General features: G+C 37.3%; 1 protein-coding gene across 11 annotated transcripts in view; it reads right to left on the reverse strand.

The window, feature by feature from the left end:
- The window catches only part of PPHLN1 (periphilin 1), a 157,187-nt gene that overhangs the window by 7,868 nt on the left and 124,568 nt on the right, over nucleotides 1-24,751 (reverse strand). For 9 of the 11 annotated variants that reach the window (XM_035002855.1, XM_035002860.1, XM_035002851.1 and 6 more), the window contains one exon: nucleotides 5,257-7,112. In XM_035002855.1, the coding sequence (XP_034858746.1) occupies nucleotides 6,918-7,112 (195 nt within the window). In that variant the 3' untranslated portion in view covers nucleotides 5,257-6,917. Of the gene's footprint in view, nucleotides 1-1,982; nucleotides 4,737-5,256; nucleotides 7,113-24,751 lie in introns of those variants that run through there. The other 2 variants (XR_004678780.1, XR_004678779.1) reach the window with 2 other exon arrangements.

A 24,751-nucleotide genomic window follows, 5' to 3' on the forward strand; every position in this document is an offset into this window, starting at 1 on the left:
GGATCGAGTCCCGCATCGGGCTCCCTGCTCGGCAGGGAGTCTGCTTCTCCCTCTGACCCTCCCCCCATCATGTGCTCTCTCTCTCTCACTCTCTCAAATAAATGAATAAATAAAATTAAAAAAAAAAAATCTGAAACCAGTTTTCTTAAATGGTCATACCTGTTTTAGTGTTTCTTAGATAAATGAACCAAGCAACTGACCTTGGTAAAAGACGGTTACTAATCTAATACACATCAACACAAAGCTGATCTGGCAGGGTGGTGCCAAGCCCACTGGATGCCAGGATTCAGGAGATCTGGGTTAGGAGACCCGCCTCTCATTAACTCAAGCAGGTTAAGTGCTCCGACCCAGTTTCTACTTCTGTAAAATGAGAAGTTGCTAGACCATCTCAGAGGTTTCCTTCCAGCTTCAGTATTCTGTGGAGACTGAACTGAATTCATAGGTCAGAAGAGCCTTTCAGCATAAAGTGTTTTTCCCTTTTTTGACTCTTTCATTTACCAACATACTTGGTATGAGGATCCCTGAAAGGATGATCCCCTCCAAAGACGGAGCTGGGAACTCACGGGAGTAGGGAACTTTTAAAGGGTTGGGGCTTTTGTCTATTAATTTTTTATTTTTCTTTTCTTTTTTTTCTTTTTTATTTTTCTATTAATGCTTTGTACTCTCAGTGGGCATGGGCTAAACCAAATCATGGGGGAAAAGTCAGGATGCTTATTTCCCTACCAGGGCATGTGCTTCAGATTGGCTTTGTCTTCATCAAGTAGACAGTTGGGAGGCAAGATATTTTCCTCCCTCATGTTATTTCTCTCCAATTACCAGAAGGATGAGATTTTTTTCTACATCTTAGAGGGCTGCTACTGGTAGTAATCTTATTCTTGAATCTCTAAACATGTTGTAAGCAAAGCTGAAAAGGTGTTAACTATGTTCGTTTAATCTTGGTTCCTAGAAAGGGAGAGTTTAATTACCAAGTTCATTCCACTTAAATGGCTCTTCTCAAACTCCACCATGGGTCCAGGGATATAGCAGCTGAAAAGCCAAGCCCTAGGCTACACTGTGGCGGTGAGGGCTGTAACCCTACGTGCTGCTTGCCTCATAACTACCCCTGGTGAATCTCAAAGGTGTTTCATAAAATAGCTCCAAAACAGAAGTCCTAGGAACCAATATGGAAGGTATCAGCAACTGAGGATAAAATGAAAAACAAGAAAAATCTACTGAACTAGGATTTGAATTTTCTCAAAAGCTTTTGGTAGAGTTATGTTTATATTAGCCATTCAATTACATTAGACATTAACTGCACGTACATCAAACAGCCAGTGTGTGCGGGAGTCAGGATTTTAATCTAGTTCTGAATGACCACCAAACTTCACTTCGTCTAAGAACACTGACTTTAGAGTTGAAAGATTTGGGCAAAACTCTGGCTCTGCCACTTCCAGCTATATGACCTTAGGCAAGTTATAACTTCCCCTGCTCTTGACTATAAAAGGAGAATACAATCTCCATTGGCTTATTATATGTGAAAGTATGAATCAAAAGACACTACAAAGGTGGTTCTAACCTTGTTCAGGTAGTGAAATAACTGAATACATGGTGTTTTTCAGAATCTTATGAAGTATTTGATAAATTAAACCTGAAATATATTTTAACCTACATCCAATATAATACACTAAGATTCTACTTTACAGAAGTAGAATACAAAGTTTAAAAAAATAGGAAATTTCTGCCAAAGCAGGGCTAGTTCTGTACCCCTAACCCCAGCTTACCAAGGTGTGGGCAGGATCTCTCCCCTTCATTCAACATTCCCACCTCAGGACAAAGGCAGGCCATGGAGGCCATAGGCCTTGCAGAGGTTAAGCCATCCCAGGGGATGAGGAGATGCTGAGGAAACTCTGTCTCTCCTCTTGGACTCTTGGGGTAGGGGTTGAGGTGGGGGGGCAGGCTGCTCCTATATGGTAAAGAAAATGTGATTCTCACACAGCGCTCACCTCTCAAACGAGTAAGCCCTGCAGTGTTCACAGACCACCACCCACTATGGTGTCGTCAGGCTGTGGTGGGAGGGCATGCCAGCAGGAGCCCTCAGGTTGCTAATGTTCAGTCCTATCTAGAAAAGGAGAGGGGAGGAAATCAAAAGCTTGAGCACAAAACAGATACCCCAGCCTGGTAAGCTACAGTGCTGTTGAACTGCATTTTCTCTCTCCCCTCCCCCAACCCTCCACAACACACAACACACACATACTTTCCCATCTACTGGAGGCTGACCCTATTCTGGCTTCAGAAGCCTTCCCCACCTTCCCCACCAGGCAAGCATAGGGTGCGGGCAGAGAAGGGCACCTGGGATCTGGTGCCAGAGAGGAACCCAGCTGGCTGGTGCTGGGCCCACTTGAAGGTGTTGCAGACATCTGGCCAGTGTGTCTTTCTCACGGGTTTGATCACAAAGGATAGGAGTCTTCCCACTTGGGAGGATGATGGGACCGCGCACTTTTCTGGTCATTGGATCCTCTCCCTTTCCCCAGGTAGCTTGCCCAGACTTACCCACTCAGTGAATGCTCACTGTCCCCAATAACAGTACGATCTCCACCTCTCTACCAAGAATGGGGGTACCAGCAAGTGCCCCCAGGAAGTCGGCCCTGGGCAAGAGGAACTTTCCTGAAGGTGCAGACCTGCAGGTTGTATGGTCAGTAGCCAGGGCAGCTCTGTCCCCTCCCTATCTTCTATGTATTCCAACTAGGAAAAATGTGCTAGCACATGGGCAGCCTAAGTAGTGGGTACATACCTCAGATGTCCCCTTGCAGCAAATGTCCATGGATGTTGTGGTTACTTTCTATCTTATATGTTCTCAAATGTTCTTATTTCAGTAAACCTCTACCTTTTCACTCACACATACACATGAAAAAAACTTTAAAACCCTATACAATTTTAGTGATAATGGTCTAACATTAGAAACACTATTCATCTTTGGGAACAGAGCTCAAACAATGATGTGCTGTGTCATCAGGCTGCCTCTGCCGCTACACAAACGTGCATCAGTCTTTAATGACACTTGTCATCAAGTGAGATTTTAAATACAACTTGGAATTAACTCAGTGGACTGACAAAGCCTTTTATATAAAGGGTCCCCATTACCCCAAGATCAGTTATTACAATGGAAAGGCAGGACTGGTACAGCCTCCTGAGAGCCAAGTTCAGTGAAGCCAACCCTCAAATACCATTTACATTAATTTGAACAAAAGGTGAGCTGCTAAGAAAAAACCAATAATGTGGCTTAAACAACGAGGGCATTTATTCTTCTCTGTCACATAACAGTTCGGTATTCTATGTGGTCATGCAGGGATCCAAGTTCCTTCCATCTTGTGGCTCTGCAACAAATCAAGGTTGAGTACCCATGACTACTTTGGGGAAGGGAGAAAAGAGAGCACAAAGGAGCCTATCTACTGTCCTAAGGGTCCCAGCTCATAAGAGAAATACTTCCACTCAAACTCCATAGGAATGGACTTAGTCACTTGGTCACACCTAACTGCAAAGGGGAATATAGCAAATGTAGTCCTAATGAGGCAGTCATGTGACTCTATTTCAACTCCATTACCATGAAAAGCGGCAGAAAAGATTCTGCTAACTGCCTTAGTTACTAGTCATTCCTTCAGCCGCCACCTTTTTTTTTCCCCCCACTGAATTGAGTAACATCAGTGCTCTCAAGAGAACAGGCAGGAAGGAGATGGTAAATGTATTGTGTATCACCCGCAAACCTTGGTCTGGCCAGCAGAGTGTGGCCATTACTCACAGGAGCTCCAGGTGCCAGGCTGAGCAGTGTTACAGTTATAAAGTCACCTGGGGGGCCGGCTGCCCTCAACACTGAATACTGTCCACCATGAATACTTCAGGGATGACAAGATCATCATCTCCAAAGTTGCACCAAAGAACTGTTACAGCTTTCTTTGGAGTTTAGGTTCCCTTGCAGGCAATTCTGAAATGAAGCTGAAACCAGTGTATAATATTTGGGCAGTGCATGCGGAGCCCTTTCTGAAGGGGAGTCAGCTTCCCCTTTCTTCAAGAGGTTCTGGGTCTATAAACCGGCTCAGTTGCTAAGTGGCTGAGGGGCTGTGAGAAATCAATATATTTGGCAAAAATAAACATAAAGGTAATATTTTCAAAGGTAGTATTTTCAAATGTTATTCTTGAATAATTAGGAGAGAAAGGATAAAGCTACAAGCACTCAGAATCATTCATTCTGCTGTCAACCTATCTTTTCCTACATTTGTTGCCCATCATCTTTCCCAACCAGCTTCAGTCATACAGGCCTGTATCTTTCCCTATACCATTCCCCTCTTCCTAGACTTCTATTACGTCCCCTCCTCTGCCTGAAAGTCCTAGTCCTCCAAGACCTAGGAGTCAAATGTCACTTCTTTTGTGAAGTGTCAATGAAGACAAGTACATACAACATTCCAAACTGTGCTAGGAATTGGGTCACAAAGATGTGGTTCCTCCAGAGGTTACTATACAGAGATAGGATTTTAATCCTACTATTTCTGAAACTTAGATTCGTAATAACACAATTATTGAGCACTTCTGTGTGCTCAATCTTATCTCATTTAATTGCTTGCTCAGATATCAAGACACCTTAAGTCACCAAAGTTAATGGTTTCTCAGTTCTTCCATCCTGCTGCTGAGTAGGTAAACTGAACATTGAGTATTCTTGCAGTAGAGAGTAATAAAAGTCTACATTTCAGGAAAATACTTTAAGCCTGTTAAAGAGAAAAAAAGACAATCCAATTATTTAAACCTAGTTGCTTTATTTTGCACTTTTAAAATTCACAAAAAGCTTCACAATAGTGCTTTCCCCCTGTTGATCATCAAGGCTTTATGGTAAGACAATGAAAAATTTATCATATCAATTGGGCATAACTCAAAAACAATGGATAATTTACAAATTTCTTTAATCAAGAACATTTTGCAAAATACACACTCTGGTACATATCTGAATTCAACTATCCTAAAATTGGTCTTTAAAAAGCTGTCAAAAACAAACAGATTTAACACTGACAAGCCTACCAGAACAATGGTGATGGCAAGCTATAAACAGCTTTAAATGTTGAATGTAATTTGGGGAAGGGGAGAAGAAGAAAGTATTGGTTGAACCTACATTTAAATGAGTCTGTAAGTAAAACCTCTAGTTGAATGAATTTCCAGTTTAATGAATTTCAACAAAATGTACAAATCCTTTGCCTTGGTGGTAGTGTCTTAACTTTTATTTTTAAACTTGTGACATCTTGACTACAGGAATTAAATCCTGGAATCAGAATATTTAAGGAAAAGAAAAACAAGGGGGTAAGCGAAGAAACAATATCAGTACTTTCTTGGTCTAAGTGGGTAACAAATAAAATCACTGTTCATAATTAGGGAATTAGACTACCAGAGATGACATGTGGGGTTTAGTTTTATGTACAATATCTAAATGGCAAAAAATAAGAGTTCAAGGCAATCTCATATAGAAAACTTAAGAAAATAATTGTGTTCAAGTAGTTTTTACATTTGTGGAATGGCATAATACACATTATAGGATTCACCAAATGTACTGCTGTTTCTCCTTTTAATATAATTTTTATCTCTTCTGGGGTAGCTCTTTAGATATTATCAATATAGGCCACTAAAGATAACATCAGAATTTAAGTGAGAAGAGAATGGAAATGGAAAGAGGATGGGGGGATAATGAAACTGGGTAGTAATAACAAGCATGATTTTTAAGGTTTCCTAATGCCACAGAAATACATATTTTGGCTAAATGCCACTGGTCACCTGGAAGGGATCAGGAAATGAGTGGAATATCCTAATGGTCCCAGTTAACTCGTGATTTGGATGGCTCACTCATGAAGAACTGTTTACATAAACTGCTTGGTGAGGGGTAATTGTGCTGGGCTTACTGCCTACTCTGCTTTGTTTCTTTAAAGGACACTTTTGAGGACCCCTAAAAAGGGCATCAGAACAAAGATCTTGTTAAGACTACAAACAGATTAACAAAGGCATCATCTGTAAATGGTTTGATTATGGATATATTATCAAGGACCTTCTTTTTTGAGATGAAAAATATGGGCCTGGGGAAAAAATGGAACTCCAGTACTACTCCCTCATATTCTAAATTTCTCTCTTTCGATTAGAAGATTCTAAAGAAACCTCAATTTGAAAAGAGCTCTCTTTTATTTCAAATTGTCCCTTCTCTTTCTTATATATGATACTGTTTAAGACTCATATCTGTGAGAATGGTTAGGAGTTTCGGGATTATTTTAACAGAAAACATTGAGTTCATTTACTTGGAAAATAGGATTTTATTATGAGGTCTTTTTGAGATTTAAGTGCTGTATTTTATCACAATGAGAATCTCAAAGCAAATATTCTATAGACGCTTAAGTATTCAGTTTATTTGGATAGTATACTTGAACATATTAAAAGTTACAAAGCCTAAAATAAGCAAGCAACAAGTCAATAAAATCACAACTCAGAATTCTAACATTTCACATGGTATCACTGACTATGAAATGTAAAAAGACTATAAATGTTTTAAGTGGAATGATCTCTAACCTAATAAATTACACTAGTGTGACCAAAACAAATGATCGCATACTATAGAAGACAAGAGAACATGAGCTGTTCTCCAGGACTGCTTTTTCAAAGCTTGAAAAATTAACTGACCCATCATTTTAGGGGGGAAAAAGAGAAGTATGGATTACGAGGCTCTACATGTAGATTTTTAAATTCTAATTAAAATATCTTAGACTGTTTTAGATGTTTACTTGACACTGGAAATGTAGTCAACTATCAAAGTATTTCTCTTCATCACAAAAATTCCATATATTAAGGATTTACACAATCCAGGGGAAAAAAACAAACAAACTGGTAGAAACATTTTTGTTGCCTGAGCAAGTAATTTTCTAAAAAGGCTCTCCAAAATCTTGACTAGAAGTGTCATACTCTGCAATGAAATGCTTGAGTTCTTCAACACACCGCTCACCTATTTCATGTAAATTCTGTCTCAATGCAAATTGTACAGACTTTTCTAATGAAGGATCTTTTTCAATCAGCATTTTCACAACCATCCCGAAAGTTTCACAGTCTTGTCGGTAAATCTAGAAAGGTGAAATATATTGTGATTAGCTAAGAGTAAAAATAATTAGCCAAACACTGAGCTGATTCAGTTAGCAAAATGATGACGCTAAAGCCTAAAAGGGAGATACAATAATACAACTGAACCTCCCTCACCCTTGAGTAGTCACTACTGTCAAATGCTATTTAAGCCTCTATTTCTGAGATTTGCTGACAACGTGAATGAGTAGAAAAACACCGATATGCCACATCACTGACTACAGAAGTTAGGCATGGCATTTGTCAGCATTAGGCAGTCTACTAAAAGGACATCAGACTAGAGAAGAACTAAGAACAAAGGCTTGCTAAGGCACATTCATGGCTTTATTCATTTGCTTGTTTGGAAGAAAAAAGTTTCTAAGCCCCTAACTTTAGATTCTTTGAATCATGAACAGATGACAAATTCAAAATTTTGCTTAGTATACAACAAACAAAAGACTAAAGTATCTATTTGAAAAAAACTTTTTAAGTTATAAATATTTAACCACAATTAAAGTCACCAAGGCAGAGTTAAGATCAAAACAATGTTATATACAGATGTTCCTTTATGTGTATACACATATATGTATATATAAACACACACATATATACACATACACATGTATACATGTGTATGTGTATATATATATTTTTTTACTTCAATATGTATATATAATTTTTATCAATGGCATTTAGATATTATTCCCTGTCCAAAAATTGCTAGGTTTTCTCCCCACTAAATATCATTTCCTTGGTTTGTAGTCACAAAATGCAGTTTAGATTTCTATGCTATTTCTCATACTCTTTAATTCATGTATTTAAAGAAAAATTACAGTTAAGTATCCATGAAAAGTGAAATACAAATTACCTGATTTTAAAGAACTGTTACATGAATTTTAATTTTTCTAAATATAACAAAAACAATATAACATGCTTATTCTCTGAAAAAGGATTTATTCATTTTGAAAAACTTTAGAAAGAAGTGATTTGAGATGAGACACTACTTGGCTTATGAGTTTTTATTCCTCCAGTGATCACTACTAGTTCTTGTGGTAGTTGCTGCTGTTATTTTTTAAATGTCTGCAATACTTTTTTATCCCTTAACAATAGCTATTTCAAGAAGAATATTTAATTTTAACTCGCAGTCCTTGGTTGCTAAATTGTACTAAATTCATTTCCTTGCTCTTAAAAACCATTCCACAAGCCCCAAGGAAATTAAGAGTAAGTTCTTCAATGAACACAGAAATTGAAATATGTAAAAACTTAGCTACTTTCTCCATCTCAGCCCCTGCTCCCATATGTTTGTGTGTGATAAGATTTAATCATAATAGCCATTAAGTTTAATTCTCAGCTATCTACACCAACCATTTATCCCAGTTTATCCTAAGGTTTACGTGGTACAGAACTGGTATTACTACTCTAACAAACTTAGAAAACAGTACACCATTCATATGATACTACTATATGATGTCAAGGCAACAGAGCACATTGACTGGTTTAAACATAGTACCTAAGTCAAGCCAATGCAGTCCCCATGGGGGAAAGTCAGAACCATGATGTTTCATTCCTAGTGGAGGTAAATTCCTTACCAAACCAGTCAGCCCACATAATAACAGCATTCTAACACCAACCACAGGCCTCAGCAGACCACTTTGTGGGTGGCCTGAATTTTACAGGCTTCTTTTTAACAGATGTAGTAGATGAGGATAATGTTACTCTATGAATTAACCTGCAAATTCTTTAATGTAAATCTGCTGTTTTCCCTAAACTGTAACTCTTCGTTTAGCATATTTACTGAACATAAATGTGCTACAGATTTGCATATCAAAGGTACAAACACATTAAAATGTGTTCATGTATTTACTTAAACTGTAAACTATCACTCCGGAGACAAGATAATACAAGCATTTAAAGATTGTGTTTTATTTTTAATTGTAAGTCCTTTATGAATTATTCATTGTAACAGGCAAATGTTTATACATTAGTTGACAAGAACAACCAGAACTGCCCAGAGCAACAGAATTCTCTCGAAGCGGTAAATTTTCTAAAAGACTGTTTAAAACGTACTGGTTGGGCATTAGACAGGAAATAATTAGTTTTTGTTAAAGGAAGAACCTCACCCTACAACATTTTATAAATAAAAGTCACAACTGTCAGAAACCTATTTCCGAAATCTGTTCCACAGTAAACTCAATCCCAAACAGGAAGGGTGTAGTTATCTGTAGGAGAGCTTGTTTGCTTATGGTCCCTGGCTGGAAATGCATTAATAATCTTCAGATCTGATATCTACAGGCCACACAGGAAGATTTTTTTGTTGTTGCTTTTTCCCCTGATTGAACCTCATCAAAATGGGAAGCAGGTTAAAGTATGGGTGGGGTTTACATAAACTGCATAGAAATGTAGTTAAATTTGCTAGGGTAATGAAAACACTACCCAAATGTGGTTTCACACAATACTTTATTATCCTATGACAATAGTTAAATTCTCACGAAGTATTTCTAGGAGTAAAGGAAAATGACAAAATAAAACCATCAAGGCTCTTTACTAAAACGTTCTTCAGTGACTGGAAGAAGAGTGTCTAGCAAGTTTGTTCTATCTAAAATTGCTCATAATGACATAAAACTCCTCTAAAACGTATATCATTTAGTCCTTACCTCTGTGCCTACAAAAAGAGAAAACAAATTTTTTTTTTTTTAAAGATTTTATTTATTTATTTGACAGAGAGAGAGATAGCGAGAGCAGGAACACAAGCAGGGGGAGTGGGAGAAGGAGAAGCAGGCCCTCTGCTGAGCAAAGAGCCCTTTGAGGGGCTCAATCCCAGGATCCTGGGATCATGACCTGAGCAGAAGGCAGATGCTTAATGACTGAGCCACCCTGGTGTTCCAGAGAAAACAAAAATTAAGGCAATGTAAGTTGTTAGGAGAATTTTCATTTCAGACAAACCATCTTTAGCATTTGCATTAAAATTCTCTAAGAGCATTTTGGTGGAATGGTAGAGATTACAGAGCTGTGCTATCCAATATAGTAGGCACTAGCCACAGCAGGCTACTTAAATTTAGATATATATATGCATATACTTATTTTAATATTTAATTTATATTAACATTAGGAGGTAACTGGAGGTTAACTGTAAAAGTCAGATGTGCATATAGCCTTAAAAGGCTGGAGATTCAAATGAGTTATTCTCTCTGTTGCTGATACCTCATCATTTCATATAATTTCCTTTATCTGAACTCATTTTGTTCAAATGCTCTATGTCCTGTTTCAGAAGAGTCACATCCTAGTGGGAAAGGTAAACAAAGACAATTAAAACACAGTACAGAGAAGACACTTAGATGTAAATGGTAGTAGGGAAGCCAGAAAAAGCAGACAAGTGGTTCCAAGAGCAGGCTTACTGAGTTCAAATCCTGACTCTACTACCCTGCTAGTAGAATAATGCCCTTCACACCTCTGCCCCCAAGATGTCCACACCTAATCCCTGGAACCTATGAATGTGTTCCCTTATATGGTGTAAGGAAGTTTACAGATATGATTATGTTACAAATTTTGGATAGGGAGATTATCCTGGATTATCCAGCTGGGGAAAATGTAATCACTAGAGTCATTTAAAAAGGAATGAAGGAGAATCAGTAAAAGAGAGGAAATGTTACCACATAAACAGAGATTAAGGGGCGCCTGGATGGCTCAGTTGGTTAAGCATCTGCATTCGGCTCAGGTCATGATCCCTGCAACCTGGGATGGAGCCCCATGTCGGGCTTCCTGCTCAGCGGGGAGCCTGCTTCTCCCTCTCCCTCTGCTCCTCGCCCGGCTCATGCTCTAATAAATAAATAAAATCTTAAAAAACAAAACAGAGTTTGAGTGATGCACTTTAAAGATGGAGGAAGGAGCTATCAGCCAAAGAATGCAGGCAACCTCTAGAAACTTACTGGTAAAGGCAAGGAAATAGATTCTCCTCTAGAGACTCCAGAGGAAGTGCAGCCCTACAGACACCTTGATTTGGTCCTGGTGAAACCCATTTCGTACTTTACACATTCTTCTCAAGCTTACATGAAACACTCACCAGGACAGATCACATTCTGGGCCATAAGACACACCTTAACAAATTTAAAAGAACAAATTATTCAAAGTATGCTTTCAGATCACAATAAAATTAAGTTAGAAATCAACAGAAAATGGTTAAAAATCCCAAAACATCTGGAGATTAAACAACATACGTCTAAAATCACAATGATCAAAGAAGTCTCAAGAGAAATTATATTTTGAACTAAATGAAAATAGTTTATCAAAATTTGTGAGATGCAGCAAAAGCAGTACTTAGAAATTTATAGCTTAATTAAGGGGCACTGGGCGGCTCAGTCAGTAAAGCGTCTGCCTTAAGCTCAGGTCATGATTCCAGGATCCTGGGATCGAGTCCCGCATTGGGCTCCCTGCTCAGCGGGGAGTCTGCTTCTCCCTCTGCCCCTCCCCCTGCTCAAGCTCTCTCTTTCTCAAAAAAAATTTTTAAAAAAAAGAAAAAAATAGAAATTTATAGCATTAAATACATATTAGAAAAGATGAAAGATATAAAATAATCTAAGCTAGGAAACTAGAAAAAGCAGCGCAAATTAAATCCAAAGAGAGAAAAAATAAAAATTCCAATTTCTGCTCTAACAGAAATTAGTGAAAGTGAAAACAGTAACATAGAAAATGAATAAAACCAAAAGCTGGTTCTCTGAAAACATCGAATTGATAGATCTCTAGCCAGGCTAACCAAGAAAAGGGAAGACTAAAGTTATTAATATCAAAATTGAAACAGGGGTCATCACTACTGATCTCATGGACATTAAAAGGATTATCAAGGAGTATCATGAATAACCCTATGCCCACTAATTTGATAACTTAGATGAAATGGACCAATTTCTTGAAAGACACAGTCTACCAAACCCAAACAAGGAGAGGTAGATAATTCGAATAGGCCTACATCTACGAAAAGAAATTGAATCAAGCCTGGGTGGCTCAGTCGGTTAAGTGTCTGCCTTCAGCTCAGGTCATGATCCCAGGGTCCTGGTATCGAACCCCATGTTGGGCTCCTTGCTCAGTAGGGAGCCTGCTTCTCCCTCTCCCTCTGCCTGATGCTCCCCGTGCTTGTGCATGCGTGCTCTGTCAAATAAATAAATTAAAAAAAATTGAATCAACAATTAACCTTCCAAAACAGAAAGCACTAGGCCCAGATGGTTTCAATGGTGAATTCTACTTAACACTAAAGGAAGAAATGATACCAATTCTCTACAATCTCTTTGAGGCCAGCATAACCTTATTATCAAAACCAAAGACATTAGTATGCAGGAAAATTACAGGCTAATCTCTTTCCTGAACACAGATGGAAAAAACAATCTTCAACACAGTATTAGCAAATCCAAGCATATATCAAAAGAATTATGCGCCACAACCAAATGGGATTTATCCCAGGAATGCAAGCCTTGTTGAACATCTGAAAATCAATTAATGCAATCCATCACATCAATAAGCTAGAAAAAAATCACAGGATCATAAGAAGAGATGCAAAAAAAGCATCTGACAAAATCCATGACAAATTGATTCATGACAAAAACTGTTTGCAAACTAAGAATAAAGGGGAACTTCCTCAACTTAATAAAGAAAATCTACAAAAACCCTAAAGCTAACATTACATGGTGAAAAAGTAAACGTTTTCTTCCTAAGGAACAAGACAAGGATGATCCCTTTACCACTCCTTTTCAACACTCTACTGGAAATCCTAGTTAATACAGTAAGACAAGAAAAGAAAATGAAAAGTATACCAATTAGAAAGAAAAAATAAGACTGTGTTTACACTGTTGGTGGGAATGCAAACTGGTGCAGCCACTCTGAAAAATAGTATGGAGGTTCCTCAAAAAGTTGAAAATAGAGCTGCCCTATGATCTAGCAATTGCACTACTAGGTATTTACCCCGAAGATACAAATGTATTGATCCAAAGGGGCATCTGCCCCCAATGTTTATAGCAGCAATGTCCACAATAGCCAAACTATGGAAAGAGCCCAGATGTCATCGACAGATGAATGGATAAAGATGTGGTGTGTGTGTATATATATATATACACACACACAATGAAATACTACTCAGCCATCAAAAAATTGAAATCTTGCCGTTTGCAATGTCGTGGATGGAACTAGAGGGTATTATGCTAAGCAAAATAAGTCAGAGAATGACAATTATCATATGATCTCACTGATATGTGGAATTTAAGAAACAAGGCAGAGGATCATAGGGGAAGAGAGGAAAAAATGAAATAAGACGAAACCAGAGAGGGAGACAAACCATTTTTTTTTTTAAAGATTTTATTTATTTATTTGAGACAGAGAGAATGAGAGAGACAGAGAGCACATGAGAGGGGGGAGGGTCAGAGGGAGAAGCAGACTCCCTGCCGAGCAGGGAGCCCGATGCGGGACTCGATCCCGGGACTCCAGGATCATGACCTGAGCCGAAGGCAGTCGCTCAACCAACTGAGCCACCCAGGCGCCCAAGAGACTCTTAATCTTAGGAAACAAACTGAGGGTTGCTGGAGGGGAGAGGGGTGGGGGGAATGGGGTAACTGGGTGATGGACATTGGGGAGGGTATATGTTGTAATGAGCACTGGGTATAAACTGATGAATCACAGACCTGTACCTCTGAAACAAATAATACATTATATGTTAATTTAAAAAAATAAATTTTTAAAAATGGGCAAAAAATTTGAGCAGATACCTCACCAAAAAAGACATCTGGATGACAAATACGCACAAATATGAAAAGATTTCAATATCATGTTATTAGGATACTGAAAATTCAAACAATGTGATGAGATATCAGTACACATTTACCAGAATGGTTAAAATCCAAAACACTGACAACCCCAATTTCTGGCAAGAATGTGAAGCAACAGAACTCTCTCATTCATTGCTGGTGGGAATGCAAAATGATACTGGCCACTTTGGTAGACAGTTTAGTGGTTTCTTACAAAACTAAACATACAGTCTAAGCATATGATCCAGCGATGGTACTCCTAGGTATTTACCCCAATGAGCTGAAAACTGTGTTCATGCAAAAACTGCACACAAATGTTTACAGCAACTTTATGCATAATTACCCCAAATTGGAAGCATGCAAGATATCCTTCAGTAGATGAATGGGTAAACTGTGGGACATCCATACACTAGAGTAATTTTTGGTGATAAAAAGAAATGAGCTATCAAAGCCACAAAAAAAGAACCTTAAATGGTTATTGCTAAGTGAAAGAAGTCAGTCTGAAAGGCCATTCAATGCTTGATTCCCACTACATGACCTCTAGAAATCAGCAAAACTATAGAGACAGTAAAAAAGATCAGTGGTTGATAGTGGGGAAAGGATAAATAGGTGCACAGGGCACCTTTAGGGTGGTGAAACTATTCTGCATGATCTATCACATCATACATTTTTCATTGGTGAAAGTTCACAGAACTGTATGACAGAAAGAGTGATCCTTAAAGTAAACTATGGACTGTAGTTAATAATAATGTATCAATACTGGTTCATCAATCCTAACAAATTTATCACAGCAATGCAAAAATGCTAATGAGAGTGGAAATTCAATGGAGAGAGGGAGTATATGGGAACTTTCTTAAAATATTTCTGTAAGCCTAAAACTGCTATAATAAATAAATCCTATTAAAAAATTTTTAAATCACACAAATGAAAAGCAGGGTGGAAAAGTTACCCTCTCTACCTCAGTTTCAGGACCTATAGACCTGACTATGCTATTATAATGATTAAATGAGATCATAAAAAGCACTTAGAATAGTGCCTACTACAAGGGAAGCATTTAATTTGTTAGATATAGTGATGAGGACGATGAAAAGAGAAGAAACAACTGTCTGTCTAGAGAAGGGAGTATCAGAAAATGGTAGTGAACCGATTCTTTAAACACAGTAAGTTCACTCTAGTAAAATAAGGAAGAAGAAAAGGAAACAGCATTTTGGGAAAATTTAATTGGTTTGGCATAGCAAGAGCGTAGAGTGTATTCACTCTCAAAGTAGATCATGAAGAGCTTTTTTTAAAGGAGTTTAGACTTCAACCTATAAATCAATAATTAGCAAATGGGGAAAGAGCTACAAAGAGGAATTGGATCCTTTGGATGTATCAGGGAGAGAAAATGGCTGAGAATCAACATTAAGAGCTCCTGAGGGCCAGGACAATGAATGTCACATGATGTGTTAAAGAAAGATGAGATTAGAGGCTTTACAAGTAATTAAGTAGCAATACAGGGGTGCCTGGGTGGCTCAGTTGGTTAAGTGTCCGCCTTCAGTTTGGGTCATGATCCTAGGACCCTGGGATTGAGCCTCAGGTCAGGCTCCCTACTCAGCGGGGAGCCTGCTTTTCCCTCTCCCTCTGCTAGTGCTCTCTTTTTCTCTCCCACTCTCTCTCTCCCAAATAAATAAAATCCTAAAACAAACAAACAAAAAAAGCCATACAGATGTAATAATGTGGAGAATGATGGGAGAATAAAAAAATAATTTTTATTTATTTGAAGAGGGAGGGTATTGGGAATGGGAGATAAGTTCAATACCTAGTACATAACTGAGGCACCTGTCAACAGGAAGCAGATTACTGAGTCTGGACTTTGGAAGGAAAAAAACAGAGGAGGAAAGGAGGGAGGGAGGAGGGAGGGAGACTGGGAAGGAAGTACAAAAGGTGGGGGAAAGAGAATTCTTAACATCTTTAGCACTGATGCCAGCTGAGACCACAGGAGTTCCTTGAAATAAGGAGTAAGTTCTTTCTAGCCCCAGTGTTTGATAGAAAGTAGATACCCAGTAAATGCTGAATAAATAGCTAAAGTCTGCTCTGAGAACAAAAGACAGCCAGAGTAGATACCTAAAAGCACCAGTATCAGCCAAAGAAGAGAAAATAAGGAAGACTAAAAACTAGAAAAGAGTGAAGGCCCAGGTGCCAAGAAAAACATTTGTAAAAGAAGAATATAGTCAATCAAATGTCAGCGAAAAATCAAAGAAGCTGACAAACAAAACATACTGATCAGGGGCGCCTGGGTGGCTCAGTTGGTTAAGCGACTGCTTTCAGCTCAGGTCATGATCCCGGAGTCCCCGGATCGAGTCCCGCATCGGGCTCCCTGCTCGGCGGGGAGTCTGCTTCGTCCTCTGACCCTCCCCCCTCTCATGTGTTCTCTCTCTCTCATTCTCTCTCTGTCAAATAAATAAAATCTTTAAAAAAAAAAAAAACATACTGATCAGGCTGGGAAACTAGGGGACTGGCTGGTTAGCTGCAGGAGCAGTTTACTGGCATGATGGAGATTATAGAGCTGTCTAATACAGTAGCCACTAGCCATATTTGACTATTTAAATTTTAATAAAAATGAAAAATTCGGTTCCTCAGTTCCTAGCCCTATTTCAAATGCTAGTGGCTACCATACTGGACAGGGCAAATATAAAAAATTTCTATCAACACAGAAAATTCTACTAAGCAGTGTTAACACAGAGGATTGAGAAGTGGGAGAAAAGGTAAAGATGTAGTGACAAGTGTTGACCTGGTAAATTAAATAATATATATTTGTAATTATTTTACTGTTAAAGTATACATAAAAGCTTACCACTTTTAAAGGAGCATTGTGAAATATAATAATTAGTATCTGTAAAATGTTCTACAATCTTTTGGTGAAATGTGTATAAAGATGTAAGTTAGAAAAAGAAACTCCAATTGAGGCTTAATATACAAGGAAACATTCATAATGTCTAATGTGTTGATGAGGTCAGGAAAAAAGTAACAGCATACAGATGTTAAATACTGGAGACAAATTTAAACCCTTTAATTTGGGTCTGCAGTAATGCAGAAGGTGTCAAAACTATTGTAATCTATGTTGCTGCTTGTGCTGTATTAATAGAAAAAGATATCGTTAAGACTTCCTCCTCAAAGTCGCAGCCCCACCGGCTCTTAAAAGCACAGCAACTGAAAAGAACACTGGTGGTTGCTAAGAAATGCATTATGAACACATGGATTAGATTTCAACACCTACATTCAGTATGTAGGTACAATTATTACGGCCACATAAAAGTAACTCCAAAATTAATGATAAAGTGGAACAATGCTACAAACTCCTAGCAATTGATGTTTGTAAAATTCTCATCCATAAATTATAGATCAATTTATAAATTTACAGGATTCAAAGGTTAATGATTTTTTTACCATTTCTAGCTCATAATACACTAAGTAGACAAAAATAAATGAAGTAATTCCAGAGTCTACACAATCTTTCACTAGTGCCAAAAGCAGATCTCAGAGATTAAATATAGACTCTAGACAAATCTCAAATTAATAATGAGTGAAAAAAGTTGCAAAGGAACTATGTAAACCATGATGCCATTTATGTATGTTTTAAAAACAGTTTGTTTAGTTTAGGGATATACACATATATACTAAAAATAGAAAAACATACACAAGAATGACAACTCTAAGAAGGAAAGAAGCCAGCAGGAATCTGAGAAAGGGTTTATATCCATATCTTATTCCTTTAAAAAGAGAAAAAAGTCACAACTCTACTTAATGACATGTATGCTGAAGTATTTAGGAATGAAGTGTACTAAGATATGCAACATACTTAGACATGCATCAAAAAATAAGATAAATTACTGGATGAATACAGCAATGGATAGGTAAGTGACAAAGCAAATAAATCAAAATGTTAATTATAGAATGTAGATGATGAGGGTATGGGTGTGCACTATTTAATTCCTAATATTTAAAAATTTTCATAATAAAATGTTAAGGGGGAAAGAGATCTAAAGCAAAATAGGCCCAATGGTAGGTATATGGCTCTGATCACCTCAGCTTATAAATGAAGGCTCTCTTTTGCTTGGACCCTGGATGATGAGCTTTGCATTTTCTCAATGTGGGTTGAGAATTACAAATATTAATGAATCTGTAAATGCAGATATAGATCTGAATGACAGATAACTGTACCTGCCAACCAACTAAAACTCACCTACTACGTGCAAAGCACTGGATTTGGTCAATAATACAGCACACCCTGCTCAAAGAAGTTAGATTCTAGAAAAAAGAGTAATACATTATGAAAACCATAAAGCAAAATATAGTAAATGCCATAGAGAAATACAAAGTATAATAATTCCAAAGGAAAAATCATAATGGGTAGAGAGAAGGAGGATTAGAAGCACTGAGACAGTGTTGGTATTCCAGGCAACCTGAAAGCTTGGAAAGAAAACAGCACAGTATGCTTTAAAAAAAAAAAAAAAAAAAATCTTGGGACTATAGAGAAGTTTTAGAAAAGATGGCTGATGGATACACCAGAATCAAAATGGAGCTAGAAATGAACAGGCTGGACTTACGGTTTACCTTATCCTTGGACTTAAAACAACTTACGTTACACTCCAGACATTTTTTTTTTCCTCACATCAGACAATAAACCACTGAAGACTGTGGATTAGAGGAAAACTAATGTATTCATTATGCAATATCCCCTTCAAATCTGATTCAGTAGGCCAGGAAAAATAATGTTGTGTTTAATGTCAGTTATTGGCTTGAGAAAAAAACTGCTAGCATTCAACAAATATAAAAAGGCTAAATCTAAAGAAATATTGTCATAATGAAGATAAAAGGCAATTAAATACATTATAAAATAGGTTTAAAAATTCTATTGGCTAAGAAAATGATTAACAATAAATATTTTGCAAAATGACAAAATCTTTCATGTGGCTTTTAATATTTTCATGTCTAAGGACAACATAAATTCTTTAATAAAGGCAAGGAGGGGAAGGCTTAATTTAGACGTTTTCCCAAGTGAATGTCTAAAACACTCACCACAATGAAACAGATCACATGTTAACATGGCAAATCAATTCCTTAAGATATTTGTCCCTCAGAATGTATTTCCCTTGAATAAAAAAAAAAAAATCAAGTTAAAAGAAGGTGAAATTTCTTATGTATATATTAAACTGATTTTTTACATATAGCTATTTGTTATAAAAATTATTATAGTAGGTGAAATTAGTATAATGTATACCAATGAGTATACAACTAAAAAAAACCTGAGTTATCCAAAGAAAATTTATTTTAATTAAGATTATTTCCAAATCGGGGCGCCTGGATGGCTCAGTCGTTAAGCGTCTTGCCTTCGGCTCAGGTCCTGATCCCAGGGTCCTGGGATCGAGCCCCGCATCGGGCTCCCTGCTCAGCGGGAAGCCTGTTTCTCCCTCTCCCTCTCCCCCTGCTTGTGATCCTGCTCTCACTGTGTCTCTCTGTCAAATAAATAAATAAAATCTTAAAAAAAAAAAAAAAGATTATTTCCAAATAAATTTTTAGAAATAGATGATTTTTAATTGCTCATGAGGTAGTACAGTCCTCAAATGATTTAACAGTAATAATCAGGAAAGTGCAATATCCTGACAATAGAAAAGGTCATGCTTTAGATTTGATTAAGCCTAAAAGAAAGCTGGGGCGCCTGGGTGGCTCAGTCGTTAAGCATCTGCCTTCGGCTCAGGTCATGATCCCAGGGTCCTGGGATCGAGCCCTCCATCGGGCTCCCCTTTCAGCGGGGAGCCTGCTTCTCCCTCTCCCACTCCCCCTGCTTATGTTCCCTCTCTCACTGTGTCTCTCTCTATCAAATAAATAAATAAAATCTTTAAAAAAAAAGCCTAAAAGAAAGCAAATAATTAGCAACAACTTGTTCCCTAAGTGAAAAATCTTACAGTGGTCTGAGAGATCTAAGAGGAGCAACCTCCATCCATCCAGTTACCCTATGATAGGAGAAATCTGTCAGCAGTCGCAACTAAGCTAAGCTATTTCCAAAACCCCCTTTACTTCCTCCCAGTTCTCTGGCAAAGTGGGTTGGAGAGAACCCAATATTAAGATTGCTTTAACCTTGTGAAGATATGGAAAAATGGCTCAGAACCTAAAAGTATTGGGGTGCCTGGATGGTGCAGTCAGTTAAGCATCTGACTCTTGGTTTTGGCTCAGGTCGTGATCTCATCTCAGGGTCACGAGATTGAGCCCTGAGGCTCCACGCAGAGTCTGCATGGGACTCTCTCTCAAATAAATAAATCTTAAAAAAAGAAAAATAAGAAGAAGAAGAGCCTAAAAGTATTAACAGTTGCCAAGCTTAATCTTTAAGCCCTCAGGGAGGGCTCACTACATAGGAAAAATTCTAGGAGAATGGAAAGGAATCCTAGGCAAAGGTCTCTATGACTAGAAATGGTTATGGGTTACAATTCTAAAGGGTTTTTTGTTTGTTTAAACATAATAGCATTTAGAAATTATTGGCATACCAGAAACATTAAGTCACTGGCAACATTTTCATATAGCCTTTTACATTATTTTATGTACCAGGAATCCTCACCAGTACTCTAGATAAGTATCCCCCCCTTTTTATAAAAATACTGAAGCAGAGACATTAAAGGGAGTTAGCTGTAAAAAGTACAATATTCACAGTCTAGGTTTCTCATTTACCCTTTCCCATACCACGCTATAATTCAACAAGATTGTCTAAATCCAAAATAGAAATAAAGCCACAACTGAGACTAAATTCTTGGCAAAGATAAATCAATCTGTTTGGATTTGAAGAATGGTGTAAAGAAAGTGGCTTGGAGGAGCCTGGAAGGTAGGTCACTATTATGAGACAATGAGACATCATTGACATCATTCTATACTTCATCATTCCCTTAGTGAAATCTGAAACTTGGACTATTTCCCCAGTTCCAAGGATGCCACTAAAATAAATTTATAAAAAGTAAACAGGTAAGAGCTATCTTCCTCAGGCTGAGGAAAGTACTACTGTTCTGTAAGGTACTTCTGCTGTAGTTGGTGAAAGAGCAGTTTATGTTTGAAATGGGACATGTCCTATGTATTCTGCAGGGGAGGCTAGTTCTTCTTAGTTTTGTTTTGTTTTTTTTTTCCTCCCCAAGTGATTCAGAGAACCAGGAACACTGACCCTATCATTCCATTTCTTTCATCATTAAAATTCCATACTGAAAAGTTGATTTTAGAGGAAATCACTTTTCCTACTATGAAAGTTCTCCATGTCTCACACTGAAAGTTATGGGTTCAGCACACATGTGCTGTTGTGTTTTCCTTTTCTCTGTTTTCTGTAACATTAGCATGTACTACAGGTTGGAAAAACTTTCATTTTTGTTACAGTATCATGGTATTGTGAATTTTCAGCTCAAGATAAAGAAGTCCTTGCTAATGTAATAGTTTGGGAGAATTTTTAAAATGTTTGCCATAGTCTCTTTTTAGTGAAGGTGATGAGAGTGGGGGTTGTTAAGAGGTTACAAAACCAAAAGGTGCCAGTGAAGGGATAGGAAACACAAATGGTGGGCAAGATTACCTGTAACTCCAGACATGTAGCTTCTGCAGTTTCTGCTTAGCTGTCCCTTCCTACCCTCACTCCCATCCTGAGACGGGCCTCTGACAGCTATATTTATAGTATATGCCAAATGAAAAAAATACACTTATAGAAGAAGATTTAAAGGATGCTGATAATGAAGATGAATCCCAGGGTTTAGATTATGAATCAGATTTATGAAGTTGATAATGACAAGGAATATAGGAAGAGTGAATGTTGGTAGAGGTAGAGAGGAGGCACTGAGGAAAAAGAAGGGAGATTAGAAAGGAAGAGAAACTGCCCGATGGCCTTCCAATTACAGGGTCAACACCTGATTTCTGCCTTTGCCCCATGAGAAATTCTTGTAAACTTTCAATACTTTCCCTTTCCTTGCTAAAGGTAGTTTGAGTGGGTTTTGTAACTTGTAATCAAAAGGAACTTTCTCCAGATACCTAGCACAACAGCCAGCTACATGTAAGAGAGGTTACCTGGCCTTCTGGGCTGGGGTGGCAATCTGCGAGCAGCAAAGACATGCACAATGATACCCACACTGCAGTGTATCAGCTCAGCAGCAGTGCTTGATACTGGCAGGAATGCCAAGGTGATAGGAGAAATCAATTTTCTCTTCAATGCAATTGGAAACCTATCAAAGGTGCTTTAGAAGGCTTTATCCAACATAGTTAAAGTTAGGCTACACTTTTCCATGGTAAGAACTAAATAACTACAAATCCTTGGCGTTTCCACTAAAACTACAGCCTTTTGTTACTCCTACGGAAAAAAAAAAAGTATCTGCTTTCACTTCATCATTTGCAAGTGTAAGAAACAGAATATTATTGGTCTCCTTAATTACACTTCTGCTAAAGAGAGGCTTTTCAATTACATAACATATAATACCACTAAAAATGCTCCTAAATGCGTTTTTTCTTTCCAGAAGAAAGGAATTATTCATAACACAAATAGTATAGCTTCATTTTAAAAATAGGAACTGCAGTATCATGTATATTAAAAGGAGGTTAAAATTAATTAATATTAATTCATTATTTTACTTTTATCTCTGAAGGCATTATGTACAGTGGGAAAAGTCCATAAGTCCCATTACATATGAATGAAAATACCTATTTTCAAGGTCTATCTACAGATAATTTCTAGTCTACATTTTTAATACTAAAACTTATAGCATATAATTGGTATAGGATTTAAAGTTAATTTTGATCTGTCCATTTGACATTACAAAAGAAACTACTAATGACTTCTTAAATGATACTGAAGATCCTTCCAAGAATCAGAGACATACTTATGACAATATTGTACACAGAAATGAAGAGACCATGTTAGATCATGATGTTGTCATTGTTACATCAATCAGTTACACTGCTACTTGCATTCTACTCAAGAAAAGCACTAGGTGTTAATCACTAAGTATGGTGCTATTAAATTTTGGTAAATGGAAATATAAATCTGGCCTTCAGTAAGCCTTTTTAAGGATAGAATTTAGCTTCAGCCAACAATTTGAGGCAGGAATCTAGTCAAATGAAATTTTTTGATAATGTTTACAGGTAATTTTGGGTAAGCTGGTATTACTGAATACAACTAAATATTCTATTTATTTGAAATTCTGAGGGTAAAAATGATAGTACTATAACTATGAAATTCTACTGGAATTCTGAAGGTCTAATAAACCTTACCATATATATTTTAATATGTAGTACATTTATTAAAAATTTTTTAAATGAGTTATTATTTTGAAAGTCTATGCTTTTAAATTAATTTTTTTTTTTTGGCCGGCAAAATGGCTAAGACTGGAATGATTGGTATATTTTAGGTAAGAATAACAGGGAAAACCAGAAATGAAATTTTTGTTTGGATTAGCAGCAGTGAACACTGAATTGGTTCAGATAAAGTAAGGGTCAAAAGGCTGACCACCTTACTGTAAGAGCCAAAAAAACCCAGCAGACTGCGGTATCCCCTTTAACCTTACTTCGTGCAAGATTACCATGTGCACATGGAGATACAACATAGACAGAAATTTTTAATATAAACACATCCTGGAAAAATGCATTGAACCATTTCTCTTCTCAGATATTTTCAGTATCCCATGTGGCTTTACTCTGTGAGAGTTCAGTGTGCTTCATGTTATAGTATTTAAAAGTCCAGAAATTAATAATATGGTTAAGACTTATTTCCTGAGCAAACACTAAATCATTTGTAAAAATTAATTGCTAAATTATTCTATTCTTAAAAGGGACTGTTTCACATGTTTTCAGAGGTACCATAGTGCTGAAATCTGACTCTCTTGTGCACCTCCCTATTTCTTGGTTTTGCTATTTCTATAGTCAAAATATTAGCATGGACCTAACCAATACAATCCTGTTGCAACACTGTGGAAGTTCTAACTGTTTTTGCTTCTAGTCTTCTTGTTCTAAGTGTACCTACTCACAGACACATACATCATCCTACAGATGGAAAAACTCTTCTCAGAATACTGTGGCTTTGGTTCCCAAGATCTGACCCAATGTAATTCTTCAGGAAATCTTAGCTACTAAATTTCATCACTCACCAAAATACTATCTACCCATACCTTTTTCAGTATTTTACCTGCTCTCATATGCCATCTGCATTCCCTTGGTTGCTTTTCTAATTTCTTCAAAATTTCATTTAAGACATCTTTCACAAAGTTTTTTCAGATCAATTTTTCCAGATTTCTTTAAATATTTAAGAAATGTATGTTTCTTTCTGTCCTTGCTACCTCCTCCATTATATTGAAGGCAAATACAATTTATTCGCTTCTTTTGTAATGGTCTCCCATTAAGTATAAGGCTGGAAATGGATCTTTAATTATCTCTGATTTTTAAAAGCTTAAAATTCTATATTCTGGCATTGGCTCAAATTTTAACTATTTTGGCCATCCTTCCAACTGATCACATTATGCAAATTCTTTGAGATTAGTAAATGTATCTGTTCACAAGGGCTGTCAATAAATATTGTTCCTTGATCAAGTAAAAATCATAATTAAAATTTTAATTGATTTAGCATTACAAGGAAGATAAAATATAATAAATGTTCTGAAATGAAGTAGGAAAGAAAGTTTACATTATAAAGTCATTTTAAAATAGTAAAAAGCAGGGCACCTGGGTGGCTCAGTCGTTAAGTGTCTGCCTTCGGCTCAGGTCATGATCCGAGGGTCCTGGGATAGAGCCCCACATGGGGCTCCCCGCTCCGCGGGAAGCCTGCTTCTCCCCCTCCCACTCTCCCTGCTTGTGTTCCCTCTCTCGCTGTCTCTCTCTGT

Source organism: Mirounga leonina, unplaced genomic scaffold, assembly GCF_011800145.1.
Source record: "Mirounga leonina isolate KUSES-001 unplaced genomic scaffold, KU_Mleo_1.0 Mir_126, whole genome shotgun sequence".
Taxonomy (NCBI): Eukaryota; Metazoa; Chordata; class Mammalia; order Carnivora; family Phocidae; genus Mirounga; species Mirounga leonina.